The sequence below is a fragment of the Anguilla anguilla genome, chromosome 1 (assembly GCF_013347855.1).
Source record: "Anguilla anguilla isolate fAngAng1 chromosome 1, fAngAng1.pri, whole genome shotgun sequence".
Taxonomy (NCBI): Eukaryota; Metazoa; Chordata; class Actinopteri; order Anguilliformes; family Anguillidae; genus Anguilla; species Anguilla anguilla.
In genome coordinates this window covers 5795297-5818197 of record NC_049201.1, presented here as the reverse complement: position 1 = coordinate 5818197, position 22901 = coordinate 5795297, and the positions used below count along the sequence as shown (strand labels likewise).

Here is a 22901-nt window from a genome sequence, read left to right as displayed (position 1 = left end):
CACCCAGTAGAGCCTGCTACAAGCAGAGTACAGTCTGAGTCTACCTAATGAACATGTACACACACAAACACGCACACACGCATGCACACACGCATGCAGGCACACATACACGCACGCATGCATGCATGCACACATGCACACATACACACACACACACACACACACGCACACACGCACACACGCACACACGCACACACACACACACGCACACACGCATGCACACACGCATGCAGGCACACATACACGCACACGTGCATGCATGCACACATGCACACACGCACACACAGATGCATGCATACACGCACACACATGCACACACACACACACACACACTCTCTCTCTTGGCACCACTTTTCCTCTCCACCTGGCGTGAGAAGCAGCAGTTTCCAGGCTATGAGCCTGAGCCTCTCACCCAGCAGCTTTGCACAGGATTAAAGCAGAGCTTTGGCCTCTGCTCTGTTCCAGTTGGTACAGCAGTCTTCCAGAGCACGGGGGCATCGAATAATCGAAAGCACAGTCTCGTCACGTCAATTTTCTCTGAGCGTTACAGGGAGAAAATAATTAATAAAAAACGTTTCACCTTCTTTTTATATCAATACCGTTTTTACACACAACCAAAAACCTCTTTGATATGATGCATAAAATTCTGAACAGTATCACATTTTAAAGGACACTTAATAAAATAGTCCTTATTTGCCAAGTAAGCGTATTTGCCATAGACAAGGAGTAACCTTTCACTCCATCTGCTATGCTTCTTTGGACAAGGATTATGCAAGACAGCGTTCACTTGATAAATCATCTGTGGTCATATTCCTGGCTCAGGGTAAACAGCCTGATATACTGACCAGGACAAGCAGTCAACCCCATTAAACACACGCTAAGAAAGTCTAGCTAGAGCGTGATCACCACAAAGACACTGAAAGAAACTCAGAAATAAGCAACAGTAAATATTTGCCATGGCAAACATTTCAGAGTAGGTAAGAATCCAACGGACCTGGCTTTTGTAAAGTGAAATGTAACAAACAGGCCTAAACGAATAGGCTACGTGACTATCCGTCTGTTGTTCTGAATAAATTTCACCAGCACGCATAAGAAAGGTTTTCAATGGCAGAAACAATATTTCATTCAAGAAGTTAATTTGCATAATTATTTCTAGTAAATACATTCTTGAATCACCAACTCACTCTGACACGTTTTTTTTCTTCTTCCCCTCAGTAGTAGCGGTAATCTGTGGCTATCTTAAATTTTCCCATATAAAAAGAGTATCGACTCCCAGTAGACGACAGTAACGTTACTCGCTGTCACAGTGGATGCACTTCATCTGACTGAGTTCACCTAGGCGATGATGTTCCTGCTGCCTTCTGATCTTTCAGACACAATGCGAGGTGCACTACCACAACTAACACAGGAGCAAACAAGAGAGGCGCCCTGCCCTCCGTGTCCTCTGCGACAAATTAAAAAATGAGCTTTGTGCACAAGCACCTGCGTAAAAGTCAACACAGACTGTGCTTTGATGCACAAAGCAACTTTCATCTGTGCATACAAGGGCGGGTTCAAAACAAACAGCGGCGCAAAAAAAAAAAGTGTTTTATCGCCTGCATTCTGGAACAGAACGTTACATCGCCATCCCGTTCCTGAGCAAAGAGTGGAAGAGGGCAACCCTGCATCAGAGACAGTGGGTGGGGACCATAGACATGGTATAGACAAACAAACCACTGTTCTTCCCAAGGAATGATGGGTAGGCCAAATATTAAGTTAACCTCCACAGAAACAAAATTTCACTGTTTCAACTTAAAACATTTGCAATTGACTTCACGTGCAGTTGGCTGTTTAATGTCAGCGGTTTAGGAACATTCAAGGTTATTCAGCAGGTTCTCTAACCTTTCATAAAGCTTGTGTGTGATTCTGTTAAAAAAAATAAAAATCTTAAATGTAGAGACACATTCTTTGAGAAAAGCCTGTCAACTGAGAATATCTTCTTTGACAATTTAACCTACTTACACAATGAACATTTCTACGCGTACTGCGTTAGAAACGTAAACAGAATTTATAGATGTTTTGGTAGTGAAACTCTCAATGCAAGTGCGTGGTGACCTGCTGCAACCTCTCGCATAGTGTCGAACGAAGCAAACCCACTTGTTCTGATACTGTACAACAGTACATCTCAAGTGCATCAGGTACGATCACGACGAGTCATCAATTAACTGAATTCACTTTGACGGTGTCTCTAATGGTCGCTCGTTCACGCATTCCCCATGAATGTTACCAGACAAAATATCAAGAGCTCTTATATGAAACGAATGGACCATTTAGACAGCCTAAATGTAATCTAAAATGTCCAGAATTCTTAGCTTTTGCTTCCGTTGTAGTGGGGACTGTGCATGCATAATACAGTATCAAAATCATATCGATACTCAGGACACGCAAATTCACGTGGCGTAGCTTATTTCCTCGAAAGTGGCTACCGTAACGTAGCAAAGTTCGCACGACATTCCTATCGACCCTGCTGCTAATGTTTCGGAAGCACAAACCCGGCCTCCGCAGCGGACCAATCAATTCGCAGCTTCAGCTCATGGCGAGCAGAAACCGTATGTGCCACAGCCAATCGTCGCAATGAAAGAGGGCGAGAAGGGCGTGTTCTATGAAGCAGCTTCTAGTTACAAAATAAAAACACGGGATATCAGATGCTGCAAATGTAGTCGTACACTACGAAAGCAAACAGTGATAGTATTTTATGGGAAAAAATAAATCTACACACACTGAGTATATCCAGTTATACAGCAAATGTAACGTTACCTCAAATGTGACACCACGGGGATAATATCCATAGGTACGCTAACATTAGTGCTCAACAGTTCGCCAAGCAGCATTTAGCTAGCCAACTATGGTTAGCAAAACCGAGACCAACACCAAACTAGTAAACTAAAGAGAGCTACATCGGATCTCGCTGCTTGCTATCTTAGAAAACACTAACATTGCAATGTAGTTTACAGCTCCGGTGTTTCCATTCTGCCCTTGACCAGAATTCTGACGTGCTAATCGGCATTCCACCGTTCTTACCATTGCATTAGCTATACTGAGCACACACATACTTAATTAGCTATAGATGTACCTTAGCTAGTATCAATGTTAGATAACCATCGTTGGCTTAATATTGCCAGCTAAACTACGAGTTAGCTCGCAGCCCATCTGTGCAGCTTGGCGTGATTAGGTAACCAGCTAACTACCAACAGCAAGCAGTAACGTTAACTATTCGTTGTTGTAGCACAAGTTTGCGAACAGAAATCATTTTAGTCATTTTAGCTGGGTATCGTTATCTTGCTAAGCAGCACATACACGCTACAGAAGGACCTCAATAATGCACAGTTTAAATCGCTAAGCGCAAGACAATTTCTTATACTGAATTAATTCTAGCTGGATAAGAGCATCTTTTCGTGCACTTGCAAAAGCAAGACATGGATCCGCATTAAATACATTTGCTGAACAGCACGCTCATTATTGATACATTATTATGCATAACTGTATTGATAATCGCTGAAAAACATTCCGTTGTACCTGTCTCTTCACAATAAACGCAGTCGCTGTTTAACTTGTGTTTCAGTTCTCCAAAAGCAATAAAGAACCATGATATATGTGATACAAGTTGCTTGCTAGCTAGCTAGCTAGCAAGGCCCGATGACATCCGACCGCAAGCACTTCCCAGATGGCTTGCGTTGACAGCGCGTGCCTCAACGTGAAAGCAAGCGCATGACGGGAGCGCGCAGCGCATTAATTGAATCTTAAGAAGGGCCTATTTAAAAACGAAACTACGGCAGAATAATGCAATTTTAGGTCCTGTTCTTTTCTCCCGACGACAAAATCTTTTTTTTAACGTTAAACGTGATGCTAATGTTTCCTGGTGCTTTTATTATTGGGTGTGACTTTGTTTACCTAAAAACTGGAGGGATATTTAATAATCAAACGTGTTTTCTGTATGTTACGTGGTTTCTCTGTTGCCTCGGTTTGTGAATTGTCTGTCGAAGCTATTGGCATTTATGTCATTATACAGTTATTCACAATAATCATTTTAATGAACATTGTGTTTTTTAAAATGGAAAATGTAATGCAAATTTATATTTACATTTTAAGTGATACAATTGAATTCAGTTGTCAGCAGTTCTTGTGTAAATCGGACGACATGCTGGTATTATTATTTGCATATTTATGTGGTTCATTCCAATTTGGAATGCCTAAATTGCAGCATGTGTTCTTTTCACTCTCCAGTCCAACAGCTGGGCAGTCTTTGTATTTTGTATTCGCATTATTATTCCTGAGAAGCAGCTTTATTTAGGTTCTATTTAGTTTGGGATATGAAATTGAGGGATAGGATTTGTGATTTATGTCATCCGGTTTGTTGTATTTCATGAACGACTTTTGGGTATGCTACAATGGACCTCCTTGGAATAAGAAATGGCTTATGGGTTTCTAAATAGTGGAAATGACCTTTTCCGATCCACCAGTGGTAAAGTCTTGTGGTCACATTTACACGTAATTTGTACTACATCATCATAATCACATTCATTTGAGCATTTAGGGTGTACTAAAGAAACATATTTTCTGTGCTTGTTGATTAATATGCCTATACACACACACACCTGTATGTATGTGTGTAAATAAAATAAATATGCTGATAAGAGCTCATGTTTATTTATTAATTTACTTTTATGTTTTGCTGCTGTACAAAAATGCATTAAATTGTTCCTCGAAAGCAGGCTTTCAATTTAATACCCTTTGCTCTAATAATCACATAGAACCAATCTAAGAATGGGACACCACATGTGGTAATGATCCCTATTCACAGGTTGTCCGAGTTCCAGTTACTTTCTCATGGGACCTGTTTCTCTGGTCGTTCCGTGGAGAAGAATAGGGTTGGGTTGTTTTTTTTTTTTTTGTTTTTTTTTGTTTTTTTTAAATAGCCTGGGGAATTCTGTTGAGCAATCACGCCCCAACAGCGATGAACATAATCAACCCAATCTGTCGTTACTACAGACGCGAGCGTTGCACTCACCACAGAATGAGGGGAAACAGGCTCAGGACAGTCGTAGTTTCCGGAGCGTTCCTCTGTTACTCCATCGCTCCAGAACATATCCAGGACTAGGGGTTGTGTTTTTTTTATTCTTCTTTCGCCCCTGTACAGGACTAGGAGGGGGTTGTTGTGTTCTGCTTCTCAAACGGGTGCTTAATTTTTTTTTTGTTTGTTGGAAGTCGGTAGCCTTCTCACTCCCCCCCCCCCCCCCCGCTCACCATGCTGTGTTGGTTTACCTGGCGCTGCTTGGGCATGTGCGCCCTGTTCTGCCTGGGGGGCTGCTGTGATAACGTTTCTTCCATCTGTGGGGCCCACAGCCCTGGGGACATCCTTATAGGGGTGCTCAGTCCGTGCCATTCGAAAGTGGACACCCTACACGAGCGGACGGAGCCAAAGGGTTTCAACTGTACAAAGTGAGTATGAGGGACCCTGGGGGAAACTGGGGGAAACTGGGGGACCCTGGGGGAGATTCCTATGGGGAAGACCGGGGGGATATTCCTGGGGTGCCATGCTGTTTTTGGGGACACGTCTTCAGTGGCAGGTTCGTTGTGGCAATGCACATCGAAAAAAACTCAGCTTGCCTGTGTCTGAGATGCTCGTATGTTTGATTTTAGTTTTGAAATACTGAAGGAAGTTTATTCCCCAGATGATGATGATGATGGTGATTATTATTATTATTATTATTATATGTTGCTACTGTTATATATGTACTGCACACATGTTTTGTGTTTTGTTTGATTTTTCGAGTGTTCTGAATTTCATACAGATTCTTATTGAAGAATCATTCAAACTGTGACTATATTTTGTTTATTTAGCATTTGGGACTGAAGAGTATTTGACAGCATATGGTAGATTTCAGACTGTAGTCAGGATGAATTGACAGATGACTGACCTCAATGTACAAATAAGACTTTTGTAAATGACAAGGGGTAAACCTAACAAATACATTCACTGTAAGCGGATGACAGGAAATTTTGATCAGCCTCTTGGGAAAATAGCCTATATCAAATATCAATGCAGGTAGTTTCTGGTGGTTGAATTTTCAGAAAATAATCTTGTTCCTTCTCACGCAAAGCACACTTGTCACATGTTAATTAAAGTGATGGCTTCAAGTTCTCTGTAATCCCACAAGCCACATTCCAAGAAGATTGTTACTTCATGTTTGTCAGCTATAACAGATAAACCATGTAAGTTAGATAGGATTTTCTATTTCCTGCAGTCTATTTCAACTCTAAATGAGCATGCAGGTGAGTCGTGAGCTGTAACATTTCTTGAGGTTAAAATGATTTTGACATAAAAGAATGTGCATTCGTTGAGTGGTAGTGGAGGACTATTTCCATATTCTTCTGCAGAGGATACTGATAATTAGATGTGTTAGGTATTCTGTCTTATCTGCCAGTAATCCATAGCCATTGTGGTGTGAATTAGAAAATTAGTAATAATAATAATAATTAGAAGAAGAAACAGTGATAGAAAACCTGTTCTGGAATGTTCTCCCCGGACAGCGTTGCATTGTTTTTCACGATCACCCCCCCCCTTCTTCTCAGTTTCGATCTGCAGTCGTTCGTGCGCACCCTGGCAGTCATCCACACCATCGACACGATCAACGACTCCGGGTTCCTCCCGGGGGTGCGGCTCGGGTACGTCGTCTGTGACACGTGTTCCCACGCCACCAAAGCCGTCCAGATCGCCCAGCACCTCCTGTCCGTCAACGGCTCGCTGTCGGTCCAGTGCGACCTCGCCGACCGCGTGCCCGTGAAGGCCATTATCGGGGCCCGGTATTCGGAGGTCTCCATAACTGTGGCCCGGTTCTTGGGCCTCCACTTGGTCCCCCAGGTGAGCTTCGTGCCCCACTAGGACAACAGGATCAGTGCGGATCCGTTTTGTGAGACAGCTGAGACTGATTGACATCAGTCCAAAAAAAATGCATATATCTGGAATCACTTGTATTCCATTTTGGGATTAGCTGATGCTCTTGCTTACAGACATATCTACAGTACCTACATTTATTTTGCATACAATCCATTTGTACTGCTGCTATTTACTGAAACAATTCAGATTAATTGCCTTGCTCGAGCACGCAATGGGAGTGTATCAACAGGGAATCAAACCAGCGCGCTGTAATGAGGCACAGTTCCCTAACCATTAAACTACACTGCTGCCCCATTTATACTTGCCTCAACAAAGCAGAATCGATGTTACTCAGAATCAACGAGCGCTAGGTATCGATGTTATAATTAATCGCCTTGTAACCCCTCCCACCCGACCAAAGGGATCACAGAGCTTCTCCACCCTAGCTCCCCAGTGGTGGAACAAACTCCCCGTCCCTCTCCGAACCTCCCCCTCACTACCCATCTTCCGCCGTGGCCTGAAGACTCATCTCTTCAGACTATACCTAGACTAACCACCACCACGCTGTATATTTCACTCTAAATCCCCCCCCCCCTTTTTCATGACACTTGTTACATGTTGCCCCATCCCAGCACTTTTTGGTAATTTGTATTTGTCCTAATACTGTAGCTTATTCTTCTGCCTAGTTGGCTTTGCAGAGGTTAGGTCTGAATAGTGTTCACTGTGTGAACTAAATTGTGTTCTTGGCTAGAAATAGCTGTACAAATTAAGTATTGTATCTTACTGAACCTGTGTTTAGTAGTTGTCTGTGACCATGAAATGCACGTTTTGTACGTCGCTTTGGATAAAAGCATCTGCCAAATAAATGTAATGTAATTATAATTATAATGTTAAAATATAATTTTTTACATCGTCCAATCAGATTAGCACCACATCGTCCGCGGAGATCCTGAGCGACAAGCTGCGCTTCCCGTCCTTCCTGCGCACCATCCCCAGCGACGTGCACCAGACGAGGGCCCTGGCCCGGTTCATGGCCCACTTCGACTGGAACTGGGTGGGCGTGGTGTCCGGGGACGACGACTACGGCCGGGCCGCCCTGCTCAGCTTCTTGCAGGAGGCCGAGAAGGCCCAGGTGTGCCTGGCCTTCCACGAGGTGGTGCCGCACTACCTGGACCACGCGGACAGCGAGCGGCGGATCCAGGAGGTGGCTGAGCAGATCCGCTCCTCGGACGCCCGGGTCATCCTGCTCATCCTCAAGGACCAGCTGGTGGTGCACCTCTTCCAGGAGGCGATGAAGGCCAACGTCTCCCGGATCTGGATCGCCAGCGACGCCTGGTCCATGTCCCGGAACGTGGCCGGCATGGAGGGGATCGACAGCGTGGGGGACATCTTCGGCTTGAGCTTCATCACGGGGGAGATCCCCGGGTTCGAGGAGTACCTGCGGAACCTGCAGCCTGGCCCGGGCGCCACGAACACCTTCATTGAGGAGTACAAGAAGCTGCGGTTCGAATGCATCCCTGAGCTGCCCCAACTGCTCCAACAACACAACGCCTGTTTGGCTGAACACCCCCCCGCCCTTTGTTCTCTCCCCGACTCTCTCCTCTTCAAGTCCCCGCTGGCCTGTAACTTGTCCGAGCCCCAGAAAGCCAATGATGATTTTTTGGTGCAGGGGGTTAACCTGAACTTGTCTTACAATGAGAGAGTGGCCACGTGGGCCATAGCCCATGCCCTCAGGGAACTGCTGCAGTGCAACGAGACCTTCTGCTCTGCGGACAACTTCCCCCCCTGGAAGGTGAGAAGGGTGTCATTAAAACTTCATTTGTACTCAAATAATTTCAGACCAACAAATCAATTCTCGAATTACATAGCTTTGTGTAAAAAAAAAAACAAATTGGCAATGTGCTAATGTATCCAGCTGCACTAGATTGTAAAGGCACAAACAGATTGTAGAACTGCAGCCCATCCTATGCCGTGCTTCCTCCTTGTTGCAGCTTCTTCGGGAACTCAAAAAGGTGAATTTCACTGTCGACAACCGGCGCTTTTACTTCGACAAGTCCGGCAACTTCCTGAATGGCTATCATTTGATTCACTGGGTGAAAGATGGCAGCAACAAGAGGCATTTCAAAGTGGTTGGCGAATACAACCTGATCGAAAGAGATGTTCAGATCGACAGGGGCGACATTGACTGGGGCAACACCAACAACACGGTAAGTGTAACCTGAAAACACTTCAAAGAGTGCCAATCTGTACAGTGTGTTAGTGTGATTTGATCTGCTACTACATATGTGATGCATAGTTCTGTGTCTGAAATGCATACGTCTATGCCGGAAATGCATAGTTCTGCGTCTGAAATGCATAGTTCGGTGTCTGCGATGCCACATTTCAATCATGTATTTTATTTCGATATGTTTTGAATATGTTCCATTTTCGTGAGGTTGTCTCAATGTCCCCAATGGCAGGCCCCAGAGTCCAAATGCTCTCAGCCCTGCCACCCGGGTTATGTGAAGAAAGTGTCCAACATCTCCTGCTGCTACAACTGCACGGAGTGTGAAGAGGGGACATACTCTGATGTGGAGAGTGAGTATTGGGGAGGATGGAATGCACCCACAACTTTAATGACTGAGTGCTGACTGAGGGTATATACTTTTAAAAAAGAATGGAAATTTGCACTCCCCTCTACTTGAACCGCGCTTTTCATTCTACATTACAAATCGTCCTTGCAAAAAACACAGAATGCTTTAGACGCTAATAAAAATGTGCATCAGTTGCTCACACCATGTTTGTCTCAAAACCACCCAACTTATTTTACACTGCTACACTACTATTGCAATTTGAGTACAGTCCATGTTTTTAATACCCCTTTTTGGTATAATTTTGTCAAACATGCAGTCTAGATTCATGTGAAATGAGTACATTAAATGGGGGCGAGGGGGAAGGGAAGGGATGGGGGGCATAATGTCTGTTTTTGTAACTCCGCCTTGCTGTGGTCCTTTCTTTAGACATGGACACCTGTCTGAGTTGTCCCAATGGGACGTGGTCTAAGAGGGGTTGGTCCAAGTGCCAGACGAGGGTAGAGACGTTCTTCACCTGGAACGAGCCCTACGCCATCGTCCTCCTGACCGGCACGGCGCTGGGGGAGCTGCTGCTCTTCGCCATCCTCGTCGTCTTCCTCGCCGGGAGGAAGAGCCCCGCGGTGAAGGTGGCGGGCGGCTGGTTCTGCTACGTGATGATCGCCGGGCTGGCGGTCAGCTTCGCCAGCGTGGTGCTGTTCGTGGGCCGGCCCAACGTCCGCATCTGCCAGGCCCGCCAGACCATGTACGGCCTGGGCTTCACCCTCTGCCTCTCCTGCGTCCTGGTCAAGGCCTTCCGCACCTTCCTGGCCTTCCTCTTCGACCTGTACCGCCGGCACAGGCTGCGGAAGCTCTACAAGCCCGTGGCCATCATCGCGCTGGCCACCGTCGGCCAGGGGCTCGTCTGCCTCTTCTGGCTGCTCTTCGACTCGCCCGGCATGGAGACCTCCTACGAGGGCCTGACGGCGGTCCTGCAGTGCAGGGAAGGCTCGCCGGAGGGCTCGCAGGCGGGCTTCGGCGCCATGCACAGCTACGTGGCGCTGCTGGCCTGCGTCTGCCTCCTGCTGGCGCTGAAGGGCCGGAAGGTCCCGCAGCGCTACAACGACACGGGCTACATCATCTTCAGCGTGCTGATCTACCTGTTCGTGTGGGTGTGCTTCATCCCCGTCTACGTCACCAAGATCCGGCAGCGCTCCGCCGTGCAGGCCTCGGCCATCCTGGCCTCCAACTTCGGCATGGTCTTCTGCCACTTCATGCCCAAGTGCTACATGATCCTGTGCAAGAAGAAGGCGGAGAACTCCCCGGAGGCCTACCTGGAGAGGGTGCGGATCTTCTCCATCACCTCCGTCCACTCCGCCTTCGCCCGCCGCTCCCAGGACTCCGGGATGAGCTCCCTGGGGACGGCGACCCCCCGGGGCTCTGTGGACTTCAGCCCGGCCAGAGGCTCTGTTTGCTCGACCATCAAGGAGGAGCCCCAGGTGAGCGCTCCCCCTCCTCTCCTGAGGAGGCGAACCAGGAGGTGCTCCATTTAACGGCGACGAGCGCACGGACTCCAGAAATGTCTCCTCTAAATGATTCTTGCTCAAAATGAATAATGCTTTGTCTGCATCTTTTGTTTTGTGAGTGAAAATTAATTACAGGGGGAAAAAAACTATCCGGAAGTAAACGCACTTTTTGAAATATGTTCCGCAAATGAAGGTTTTACGATTGCTCTTTGTTTACCGTGTATGTTGGCACTTTATTCATGTGTTTTATACGTGATACCTGTATAACTCTTCTCAGTTACCCCTCATAATGATGAGTATTTTATAGTTTATTTGTGAATTGACATTCTAATAAACCATTAAAATAACATGAATTCATATTCCATTTATCTGTGATTTAGATTAACTGTTCTGATCATTTTTCTCTCATGGGCCCACAGTCAATCTTTTAAAGTTCATTCATGAAAATGAGAGAATTGTTTTTTTTTTCTTAGTATGTGCATGCTATTTAATATTCAAACACACACACACACACACACACACACGCACACACGTCAAAACATGTATACTGTATGTATCATATTCTCCTCCACTACTGACACACTCTTTGTCTCAGTGTGTGTGTCTCCCAGATCCTCTGTTACTCCACTTCCTGTCACGTGTCACTTCCTTTCTGTAGCCCAAGTCAGTGTTGAATTAGCAGTGTAGCCATGTAGCTTCCTTTATTTAGCCCCAGTCAGTGTTGAATTAGAAGTGTAGCCATGTAGCTTCCTTTGTTTAGCCCCAGTCGGTGTTGAATTAACAGTGTAGCCATGCAGCTTCCTTTCTTTAGCCCCAGTCATTGTTGAATTAACAGTGTAGCCATGTAGCTTCCTTTCTTTAGCCCCAGTCATTGTTGAATTAACAGTGTGGCCATGTAGCTTCCTTTCTTTAGCCCCAGTCATTGTTGAATTAACAGTGTAGCCATGTAGCTTCCTTTGTTTAGCCCCAGTCAGTGTTGACTTAACAGTATAGCCATGTAGCTTCCTTTATTTAGCCCCAGTCATTGTTGAATTAACAGTGTAGCCACGTACGTTGTCGACATCTCCAGGAGGACACTGTGACCCCTGCCACTTTGAGTCCAGCCGAGGTTGAGAATAGCATGCCAAAGGGATAGAGTTTGCCATTTTCAGCACACTTAATTATCTTACCCGGCCAAAGTCTCCAAACAGGCAGCCCAACTCTAAACTTTTTTTTTTCTTCTTCTGCCACAGCTGTCAATAGCAAGTGTTTCGAAGTGCAAGATATTTATGGCATCGTGGCTTTTTAGCGGAAGAGTGGGACTTGACCTTTCTGTCCCGATGGACAAATACCGTCTCCAAAATATGTGTAGCATAGCAGTTCAGGGTGCCAGGGTTATGTCAGCTTTTTATAAGTAGCCATTTTGAGGCATCCCCTAAGCCATTCCCTCGTTCTGCGCTGTCCCACCATGAAAAAGTGCACTCATTTGTATTCACTGAAATTACAATAATGAAATTCACCATAGCCTCGCTGCTTATGTACTTTAAGAGTAGATGATGATGCATTATTTAATTGATTGGTTCAAGCTTTCCATTGCTTTCTAAATAGCGTTGGCACTAATGAAATATAGACTCTACTCTGATTCATGCTTAGGCTAGAAATATATACAGTATATCAAGTTGTTCCTGACTGATATCTTTTGCTGATATAATACTTACTATCCATCTTAAGGATGGGATGGCGGGGTGGGGGGTGTGTTCATTGTTGGTTGCCGGAACAAGTGAGCCCCCTAGTGGCGATTGACCAGTATCTGCACTTCCCCATAATAACCCCCCCATGAAAGTCATGCCAAGATGACCGGAGATTACAGTAAAGCCTGTGTTGCGTTTGATTGGTTGCCAGGCCCCAAGACTCCGCCCACAGACTAGCAGCTGCTGGCCTGTCAGTGAACTCTCTGGCGTCACTGCATTTTCCAAAACACCTTAATGCGGGTTCCTGCGAGTCCTAAAAAAAAACTTCACAGTAAACACCTCAGCTACCATTTCTCGGAGCACAGAATACATGGAGTACAATTATGCAGCACATATCTCTCCATCGTCAAAGTCTATTTCTTCCCTGGCCTACTTTCACACACAAGAATGAGGCAGCAAACATGCTTGGACATGCATAATGGTGATGGTCTTTTGTTAAAAAGAAAAGTTTGAATCAAACCAATGCCTTGACAGAAAATCAGTTGGCATACCCCCTTTAAAAAAATAAGAAAATGACGAAAATTACACATCTAAAAATGTATATTAATCGTGGATATAATGTCAACATTATATTATTGACATTACGGATACTGGCGGAAAATTTCCTGACATTCTTTAATTTCCTGACATTCATTTTTAAAAATGAGATAGTTATGAAAGATAAAGATCCAGATGAACCAGTTGTTTCCGCTGAGGGATGCATCTATATCAATCAGACTGTGCAGCGAACAAAGATAGATTTTCATCTCCCCTCGTACAGGGAAGTTCACGTTCGTGTGAAGCAGCATATTCTAATGCTGTTGGCCATTCAACCTTGTGGGTCATCTCAACGTCAGTATTCTGTGTCTGTGTCAGCAAACGTTTATCTTACTGTATCAGCACCCACAGGGGGCCAAAGCACGCACAAACATTCTGTAAGATCATCTCTGTGTTTGCCACTAGATAATAAATATATGAAAAAATAGATTTATACATTTTACATGATTATATGTGTTAATTAAATTTCCAGATGGTCTTATGGCACATTTGATTTGACTGTGTTCTTAATATAGATGCACTACTTTGGAATGTGTCGAGGTGGATATTCTTCTAAGGAATAAACAAAATGAGAGCTAGTGAGCTATTATTATTATTATTTTGTCTATTTATACAGTCCCCAGATCAGTTTTGTAGACCCAGGCGATGCTTTTGTTGGGGACTGATGGTAAACATTTTGTGCTTGACAAAACATTTCAGTTTGGTGGGGAACAAGTGTTCTCTCTGAACGTCTAACGACATTTTTTTTTACCATTTCAAATGCACTTGTCGTAAGTTGCTCTCGCTAAAAGCATCTGCCAAATTGCCAGATTGTAAATTTGAATTAAAACGTGAAAGAAAATGTCAAAAACCATGAAGGCTTAAGGGTGCAATTAAAATAGCCGCACTTGACGTAAGAGCCATTAAAGGGAGATTGCATTGTTCGCCTGTCAGGCGAAGCTGCGTTTCTTGGAGTGTGCGTTGTACCGAATTGTTCTTTTCCCCTGCTCAGTGTGACCCTCTGTAACACAGGTCTAGTGTTATTCTAATTGAAGTTAATGTGAACATGCTACAGCAAATTACCTTTCTGGCAACAAGGCTCATTGTGAAGGCATGCCCCCCCTCCCACCCCCCCCCCCCCCCCCCCCCCCGACCCCCGGGCTATCTGTTAACTTTAATCAACGGGACTCCGTGAAGTTGCTCTGCACAGTGGCTCAGGGCTATAAAAAGACACCTGAAAAGAGGTCTGATTACCTTGAGGAGCTTAAGGTCTTACATGTGTGTGCGATATATTTTCTTTAACGTGACATCTGTGCGCAGTGAGGAGTGCACTCAAATCCTCTCTAATCCTTTCAGCTGCTTCTTCTCTGCAAGGTAGGGCAAGCTGTAGGCTCCTGATATTTTCCTCCAAAAAAAAAAAGTACATATATATATAAATAAACGGAATATGGCACCATGAAAACAGACGAGTGGATTTACTGATTTTCCGCAGGCGAGAGGAAGGGTGAGGCATTAAAATCAATGCGTTGCTTTCCCACTCCGCGGCGTTAGCCGGCCGAATGCGCGGACTTGACTACGGGAGCCGTCTGAAGATGACAGGTGCGGCTGGCGGATAAGCGCTCGTTTCTCCTGTCCCTTCACTCCCGCGCCACCTTTAGAAACAGGGTCCGCCGCCCCCCCCCCCCCCCCCCCCCCCCCCCCCCTTCTGCCTCCGTCTCTGCGACTCGACCGCGGGAGAGAAGCGAGGAAGGACGCCTGAAGCGGAAGGAAGATATGGGCTGCTCGCCGTCGAAGGGTCGCCAGAATTCGAGTGGGTCCCAGGGCCCGTTCAGGACGGGCAGGACGCTGCTGCCGGGATCCCGGGAAAGCGCCGGGGAGCCGCAGCTGGATGGCGGGGGACGCGGAGGCTCATCCTGTCGGGGAGAGACTGACAGAGCGGGAGGGGGAGGAGAGAAGAGATCGGCAGTCCCGCCCGTCCTCTCTCAGAAGGACGCTCTCGGTAGGGGGCCCTCCCTGACCGAGGTGGTCCTGAAGGGGGCTCGGCCACGCGACTTAGGCACCCATGAAATCGAAATTAACATGATCCCCCGGGGGACAGAGGCTCAGGGGGAAGCCTCAGGGAAAAAGGGCGTCCGGAAGTCAAAGAAGAACAAAGGAGGCAAGCCGAGCCGAAAGAAGGACAAGGACAGAAAGGCCCCCGCCGTCGAGGCGAAGGTGGACTTCCCCGAGCCGCTGGTGAGAGCGCACCAGGCCGCCTACGCCTTCCTGAACCCCAGCATCGCCAAATACGAGGCTCTGCTGGGCCTGCTGGAGCAGGCGGCCCAGACCCACATCTCCCTGCAGCCCATGGCCACCTTCATGGCACTGCGTTACGAGGAGGTCAACTGCGGGCTGAGGGAGACGGCGGAGGAGGGGGAGAGGCTCCTGAAGGAGAGCGGGGAGCACTTGGCCTGGCCCTGCCCCCTGAAGAGCCTCTCCGACGCCCCCTCCCCCAAAGTGGCGGATGCCGGCGAACCCCCGCCAGACCTCCTCCAGCAGCTGCTCCAGTACACCGCGCAGAGGATGCGGCTGGTCAGCCGCTCGGTTGGCGGCATTGGCGACTCAGCCCTTGAGGAGGCGGTGGAGTACTTCGCCTCGCTGTCCGAGCTGCTGGACGAGAAGCTGAAGGCCAAGCGGGCGCTGGACGCCCGACTGGGGCAGGTTCTGGCCCGCATCGAGTCGGCGGCCCTGCGCAGGCCCGGCCCGGAGGACTCGGCCCTGTACAGCGAGGACAGCGGCATCGGGGCGGAGAGCGAGTCGCTGGCGGGGTCCGAGCACCAGCGCAACCGGCGGGAGAGCTGTGAGTCCACCAGCACCGCCCGCACGGGGACCGGCAGCCCCTCCGCAAGGGGGCTCAGTCTGACAGGGAGGATGAGCACCAGCATCTCCCTCACCTCCTTAGACTCCATCTGCACCATCACCGCCATAGAGACGCGGGACACCGAGTCCCTGCTGGGGTCAGCCTCGCTGGATGATGGCGAGGGGGAGGAAGAGGAGGACGAAGAGGAGGAAGGCGATGACGAAGCAGCGGACGAGCAGGCGGGCAGGAAGCGGTCGGGCTCCTCCCCGGCGGACCCGTGCCGGCTGCCGCGCCGCCTGCCGCCCAAGCGCATCGAGAACCCGCAGAACGTGGAGATGACGCTGAAGATGAAGGACGCCATCAGCGGGCGGATCCGCTTCCTGCACTCGCAGCAGGCTGGCGCGAGGGCGAGCAAGCAGGCGGGCGGTGGCGGCGGCCCTGTGAACAGCGGGCCCCAGTGGACGGAGGAGGAGGAGGGGGGGCCACAGGTCAAACGGCCCCAGACGGCGGCTCCGTCCTCCGCCAGGGGACCGAGGAAGAAGGCCTCGGTGGCCAAGGAGCGGAGGTCGCGCTCCGCCGAGTCCCTGCGGAGCAGAGCGGAGGACCCCACCCTGCTGGAGCTGGAGAGGACGCAGAAGGACCTGAGCCAGCGGCTGGAGAGGATGGGGAAGGGCGGGGCCGGGGGTGCCGCCCAGGGAGCCGGGCACAAACGGGGAGGAGGGGAGCAGGCCCAGGCGGCTCACAGCCCAGCGGCTGGGCGGCTGAGCTCCTCCCTCGACAGGAACACCGCCGCCAGGCCCAGCCGGGACAAAGCGGCCCGTGGGAGGCGCTCCTCCGGAGAGCACGGGCCAGGGTCAGAGGAGGACGAGAAGAAGAAGAAAGAAAAGAAAGCAGGAAAGGGGCCCCTGAGAGCTACCCCTCCACCCGGGACCCCCCCACCATCGCCATCGGGCTTTCTCAGAGGAAGAAACTCCGTCAAACGGCTCATCGACACCTTCAGCCAGGGGCTGGACGGGAAGCGGAGCCAAAGGACCCCAGAACTCGGACCCCTCAGAGGGGTCAGGAAGTGTGGCGTCCCTGTTATGCCCGGCCTAGAGGGTGGTGGGGAAGCACCCTGGGGCAACAACAGTCCCAACAGCAGCGGCAGTTGCCGAGTAGACTCCAGAGCCTCCGACCGAACGGAGGACCTAGATTTGGACAGCCTGCCACCCCCTCCCCCGGAGGTGCTGATGGACACCTCGTTTGAGAGCGCCCAGGGTCCCGCCGCGAGCGAAAGTGGGAACGACGTGCCGGCGAGACGGGGTCGCTCGCTTCTGACGCGGAAGACGACGGCGACGCAGAGGCTGCGCGCCTCCGTGCGGCCGGTGACCGTCCTGCCGAGCCGCAACAGCCTCCGCCGGGGGTCCGTCGGCGCGTCCCCCGCCCGTCCCGCCCACCAGGACCCCGCCCGATCGGAGGCGGACCCCGAGACCGAGGAAGCGGCCACCCTCTACCAGCAGGCCCGCAAAATCATCCACTTGCGCCACTCCGACGAGCCGCCACCGGACAAACCTCAGGCAGACGCGGGCCCCAAGAGGTCCACGCCAACAAGGACCAGAGCTGGTGGGAGGAAGGGGGGCGGTGGACCCTCTGACACAGTGCCTTCGACTCCCTCCGTCAGCAGCCAACCGCCAGGCACTCCGCCTGCGTCCAGAGCTCGAGTGCTGCCCTCCACCCCCTCCACCCAGCACCGCCGGCTCCCCAGCCCCCCCACTTTAAAGCACCACCCGACTCCCCCCTCGGTAAGCAGCCCCCCCGTGAACAGAAACCTGCCCACCCCGCCTCTGTCGGGACACAGGAGGCTCCCGAGCCCCGTCCAGACCCGTAATTCGGTCAGCCCCCCCGGCTCGCAGTGGAAGGCGCCGAGTCCGCCCGCGTCGAGGCGAACAGCGACCCCGAATTCCTCCGTGGGCTCCTACCCCCTCAAGGCCCCCTCGCCCCCGGCCTCCCCGAGGGTGCAGCGGTGGACGCGGGAGAACAGCGGCGAGGAGATCGTCCCGCTGCCCTCGCCCGCCACCTCCCGCCGCTTCAACAACGCCCGCTCCGTCTTCTGCCCCGCCTCGCCCGGCCTGTTCGAGGCCCAGCCCTGCCCGACGCCCCCCCAGCCCCCCCAGGCCCCCCAGGCCTGGGCCTCGACAGGCGGCTGCGTGCTCCCGCGGCCGTGGGGGGAGTCCGCCCGCGGCAGGCTCCCCGCGTCCGTGCGCGGGCCCCGCCCGTTCGTCCGACGCAGCCACTCGGACCGGCGGCCCAGCCTGACCCGCCCCGCCCAGGCTCCCGCTGCCTCGGCGGCCCACAGCTGCGGGAGTGAGCCCTCCATCAGCACCCAGGGGTGAGCGACACGCCTGACCTCTCTGCGCCAGCGCTGGTGAACATCACCTATCACGCGTTTGAGTGACGATTCCGATCTCTCTCTTCTCTATCCCCCTCTCCCACTTTCTCTTTCATTCTCTGTCTCCCTCTCTTTCTCTCTCTGTTTACTTGCTCTCTCTGTCCTTCTCTCTATCCATCCTTCTCTCTACCCTCTCTTAGACTCCCTCTCTTTCTCTCTCTCTCTCTCTCTTTCTCTTTTTCTGCATAATGCACACATTTTTTCAAGAGCTTACTGAGTATTATGTTTCAGTTCCAGAGTGTGCTACTTTAAAATTAAGCAAGATTGCACATTTTCACTGACAGTCTGCCATGCACTTAATGATTGAATCCTTTGGAGACCTTAACCACTAAGCGTACAACTGTGTCTAGTCAATACTGGCAAATAATGTGGATTGCTGCAAAAATAATGGTTCTTCTAAAATCAAGACATGCCGTCACAAGAATATAACTGAAAATGTATCAATAATTAAACAAACAACTGCAGTCAAGATTTTACATTCAGCTGCCACCTTCCTGTTTTTTTATATGCAAAAAAAAAACCACACATACACGTTCCCATTCATGCTTGAAATTTGTATGTTCATGCATGAAATTGCATCTTCATCACACAATTCATTACCTTTTTTAAATCATGGGAGGTGTCCTTAGACACTTTAATATTCTCAGCATTACTGCAAACAGCAGACTCTGCTCTTTTCTCCCAGGAACTCAATATTGAGAACAGGGTGTAAATGTCAATGGGAAGAAGGCGAAGACGCAGATAATCATTATAATCTGAAGCCCTTTCCAAAACAGAGCAGCACCACCTGCCTGAAGGAGTTCTCACCCGATTCCATGTGCTCAGTTGTGCTTCAGTTACACCTGCATTGACTTTGTCATTATCATACTGAAACAGGAGTAAACAAATGAATTACTGTTGTCCTTGAAAATGTAATAATAATAATAATAATAATAATAATACACTACTGTATATAGCAAAGACAGCACAGAAAGTAACATGTTATTGATACTTATAAATTGCTGTGGTCTTTCTAAACCAGTGATTTTGGCGGCTTCCATTAAAAAAATCTGAAAATACGGTAATCGTGAACAGGAGCCGCTAAGCAGCTAATATGAAGGAGCTATCACAATAAAAAAAACCTATATATATGTGTGCATCTTTTTGAGGTCATCATCACCTGTATAAATATAATACATTTAATTAGCATAGTTTATTGTTCAATAGATTATGTTTGATCAACTTTTCACACCTATGAATGGTTAATGTGCCAGCAGCCAACTCACATTAATTACTGGTTCCAGCTGTTTTGTTTGCCTGGAATATTTATCTAATAAGGCATTGCTAAAGGGCCAAACATGACAGCACTGGAAAGCACAGAAAGCCATCTTGAGGGCTGCCCAGCTAAATATCTGGTTGTGATGTGGAACACACAGCCATCAGCAAACCCACACCTCATTAAGGGTGTGCTACAAACAAAACTGTGCCAGATGTTTCTCTAAATTACCGTGGGAAATTCCTGTGTGTGTGTGTGTGTGTGTGTGCATGTGTGAGTGTGTGCGTGTGTGCATGTGTGAGTGTGTGCATGTGTATGTTTGTGTGTCCGTGTGTTTACGTGTGTCTGTGTGTGTGTGTGTGTGTGAGAGTGTTAGTGTGTCCGTGTGTGTGTGTGTGTGTGTGTGTGTGTGTGCGTGTGTGAGTGTGTGCATGTGTATGTTTGTGTGTCCGTGTGTTTGGTTGTGTCTGTGTGTGTGTGTGTGTGTGTGTGTGTGTGTGTGTGTGAGAGTGTTAGTGTGTCCATGTGTGTAATATTATGCAGTGCTGTAGCCTGCAGAGAATTTTGTGGAGACAACTCCAATAATACAATAATAAATTAGTGGATTACTATGGATTAACTGTTATTATTTTAGAGTTGACACCACTACCTGCAGAAGATCCGTAAAATACAGAAGTAAGAAAGTGCAACAATAATTCTACCTTGGAAAAGCCACAGGAGTAGGAGACTAAAATAAAATAGAAATGTTAAAACAGTCATTCTTATCTGTAAGTTCAACATGCTTCTTCAATACCCTCTCTCTGTAAATGTTTTCACTGTAAACACTCTTTGGTTGCTAGGGCAGTAAGCTATTATGTTACAAAGTATTTGAATGGGGGGAGGACCTTTTCTTCTGGTCCAGTGAGTATAATTGTTCAGTCTCAATGATAACAAAAATATCCATAGACACTAAACTCTTGTAGAAAGCCCCTTCAATTAATAAAGTGTAAAAACAAGCTGAGCTATCAGTCAATGGACCTTCATCAGCGCTTAAAAAAAAAAACACAGCTCTGAAAAGCACTGACCAAGATCCATTGACCAAAAGCTCAGCTTGTTTTTATGCTTAATAAACTAAAGTGACTTTTTGAAAGTATTCGGTGTGCATGGATCATATTATTACCATTACAATTGCTCTACAAATCTTCTCTCACACCTGCAGCCTATTTTTATTTGTGAATCTTTTTTTTTTTTTTTACTTTGAGATAATTGTTCACTCTGACAATCAAATATATTGTTTTTTATATATTTGTTTTCAATATTACATTGGCCACAATCAATAGGAGCTAACAAATTCCACACTGATTTTAGTGGGCCCACCGGTTGTCCCACCCCCTCACCTGAAGGGAGTTAATGGATTGAAATAATCCTCAGCAGATAAGTATATTGTGACACACTGCGGCTGCTTTTGACCAGGCTAAACTGGTGCTGACGAACCTACCTGGCTCATTTCCTTAATCCAGTTTCTCTCACTCTGTTTTTCCCTCCTTCTCTTCCCCTATAGGCTGGAGGATGGGCCAACCAGAGAAGAGGAGCATCCATGGGGCAGCCAATCGGACCTCAGAGCAGCCAGTCGTTCCGCCTCGCACCCGGACCTGTGCATTGTGGGGCAGGCCCTGCAGAGATGATTAGAGGGCGGGTGAGGGCCAAACAGGATTATGGATTTACCGAACGCTGGGATTAAGTCTTCTTTTTTTTTTTCCGCTTACAGGAAGGGAAGTGCTATTTGGAACAGATCTTCTTTAACTGTGGTCCCAAAGACATTTGCTCAACGTCTCTCTCTCCCGTTGCTCCGAATTTATCTGGTTGGCAAGGGTGTGTACTGGTTTCTCTGGTCCCAACTCTTTTTTTGGGACAATGTTTACCTGTGCTTGTTCACTTTTTTGAAGCACGCAATGTGAACTGGTCTCAATCTCCTCCCCCCACCCCATAATAATACATTTTTTATACTCAATTATTATTATTTTTTTTTTTACATGGGACCAACATGTAAATACTATATTATTAAGAGAAGAAGCACATAGATCAATTGTGACACAGACATTACAGTTTAACGCTAATTCATACATGTCACTGTCAGCATTGGCTTAAAATTCATGACATAAAATGTCCAACAGTTCAACAAACTAAATTTGCGTTTTTATTTAATGGTATCCCTTAATTAAAAAAAGTAACTGCTCAGCTGCATTTAACATTTTCCTTCCTCCCTGCCAAAAAACTGTAATCAACTGATGTTTTTAACCAGTTTTTGAAGCATCACCTCTATCACACGTTATGCTCCAGAACATTTTTTAATTTTATTCATAATATGATTTCAATGCTGATCATATTTCTTGCACGTTTACCTTTTTTGATTTTGTATTTTAATATGTTTTTTGTAATCTTTTCAAAATTAAAGAGGGTATGTCCACATTAGCCTAGAGTTTTATGTTCCTGAAGAAGAACCATTGTAAGATCAAGAGATGAAACTAGAATCATTTTTCATTAACTGGCAGAATGGTTTACAACAGATCATGCATTTGTTGTCAGATCATACTTTTGTTATTGCACATCCATTTGTCACAGTAATGTGACAGTTGCAAACTTTATATTTTTCTCAGGCATTGGCAAGAGTGTCACACTGTGAATCTCGAGCATCACAATGAATATCATATCTCTTAATACGATTTTTTTTATTAATTGAAAAATCTAGCCTAGCTATACATTGAGCATATACTCTTTAGAAGAGTCCTTCAGATTCAATCAGATCTCATTCCTTTCTCAGTTTACAAAAATGAAAACTGAAACAGTCCTGCAAAAAAAACAAACTAAAGAGTTTAGAAATCTGGTGGTCAATATTACAGCTCGTGGAGCACACAAATTGTGGATCAGTTGCCCCTCGTGAGATGGCAGACTGTTGGACAGTATGGTACTGCAGGCCCACAGCTAATTTTCGGACTAACAGCTGTTTTACCAATCAGATCACCTTTGAGCACACGGTTGAGGCCCACTTCAGGAGAAATAAATGAGTTCAACATTCTTCACGTCGAAAGGAGACGCTTCAGTAAGACAATGCATATTTCTCACAGACTTTCCTACCGGTAAATGCTCGTGCTTCTCGCCGAGG

At 47.7% G+C, this 22901-nt stretch overlaps 3 protein-coding genes across 4 annotated transcripts in view; 2 read left to right on the top strand and 1 right to left on the bottom strand.

Annotated features, from left to right (window-relative positions):
- Positions 1-3743, bottom strand: part of LOC118210758 (CAP-Gly domain-containing linker protein 4-like) — a 39018-nt gene extending 35275 nt beyond the window's left edge. Inside the window, exon 1 of one of the 2 annotated variants that reach the window (XM_035387195.1) lies at positions 3556-3743. The gene's annotated coding sequence lies outside the window, so the exon portion shown is untranslated. Of the gene's footprint in view, positions 1-1163; positions 1319-3555 lie in introns of those variants that run through there. The other variant, XM_035387203.1, reaches the window with a different exon arrangement.
- A 1248-nt stretch (positions 3744-4991) lies between these two features.
- Positions 4992-11341, top strand: LOC118223368 (G-protein coupled receptor family C group 6 member A-like). Its single transcript, XM_035409794.1, has 6 exons — positions 4992-5478; positions 6613-6901; positions 7839-8708; positions 8908-9123; positions 9376-9493; positions 9916-11341. The coding sequence occupies exons 1-6, from the start codon at positions 5285-5287 to the stop codon at positions 11016-11018; spliced, it is 2790 nt and encodes a 929-aa protein (XP_035265685.1). The 5' UTR covers positions 4992-5284; the 3' UTR covers positions 11019-11341.
- A 3637-nt stretch (positions 11342-14978) lies between these two features.
- On the top strand, positions 14979-22075 carry LOC118212172 (photoreceptor cilium actin regulator-like). Its single transcript, XM_035389820.1, has 2 exons — positions 14979-18444; positions 21300-22075. Exons 1-2 carry the CDS (start codon positions 15011-15013, stop codon positions 21421-21423), a joined length of 3558 nt encoding a protein of 1185 aa, XP_035245711.1. The 5' UTR covers positions 14979-15010; the 3' UTR covers positions 21424-22075.
- The last annotated feature ends 826 nt before the right edge of the window (positions 22076-22901 follow it).

Bases quoted from the DNA above. Each gene is read 5' to 3' on its own strand.
- LOC118223368 (XM_035409794.1), top strand. From the start codon at position 5,285: ATGCTGTGTTGGTTTACCTGGCGCTGCTTGGGCATGTGCGCCCTGTTC. The intron at 8,709-8,907 runs GTGAGAAGGGTG...TCCTTGTTGCAG, and splicing joins ACAACTTCCCCCCCTGGAAG to CTTCTTCGGGAACTCAAAAA. The intron at 9,124-9,375 runs GTAAGTGTAACC...CCCCAATGGCAG, and splicing joins GGGGCAACACCAACAACACG to GCCCCAGAGTCCAAATGCTC.
- LOC118212172 (XM_035389820.1), top strand. From the start codon at position 15,011: ATGGGCTGCTCGCCGTCGAAGGGTCGCCAGAATTCGAGTGGGTCCCAG. The intron at 18,445-21,299 runs GTGAGCGACACG...CTTCCCCTATAG, and splicing joins CCCTCCATCAGCACCCAGGG to GCTGGAGGATGGGCCAACCA.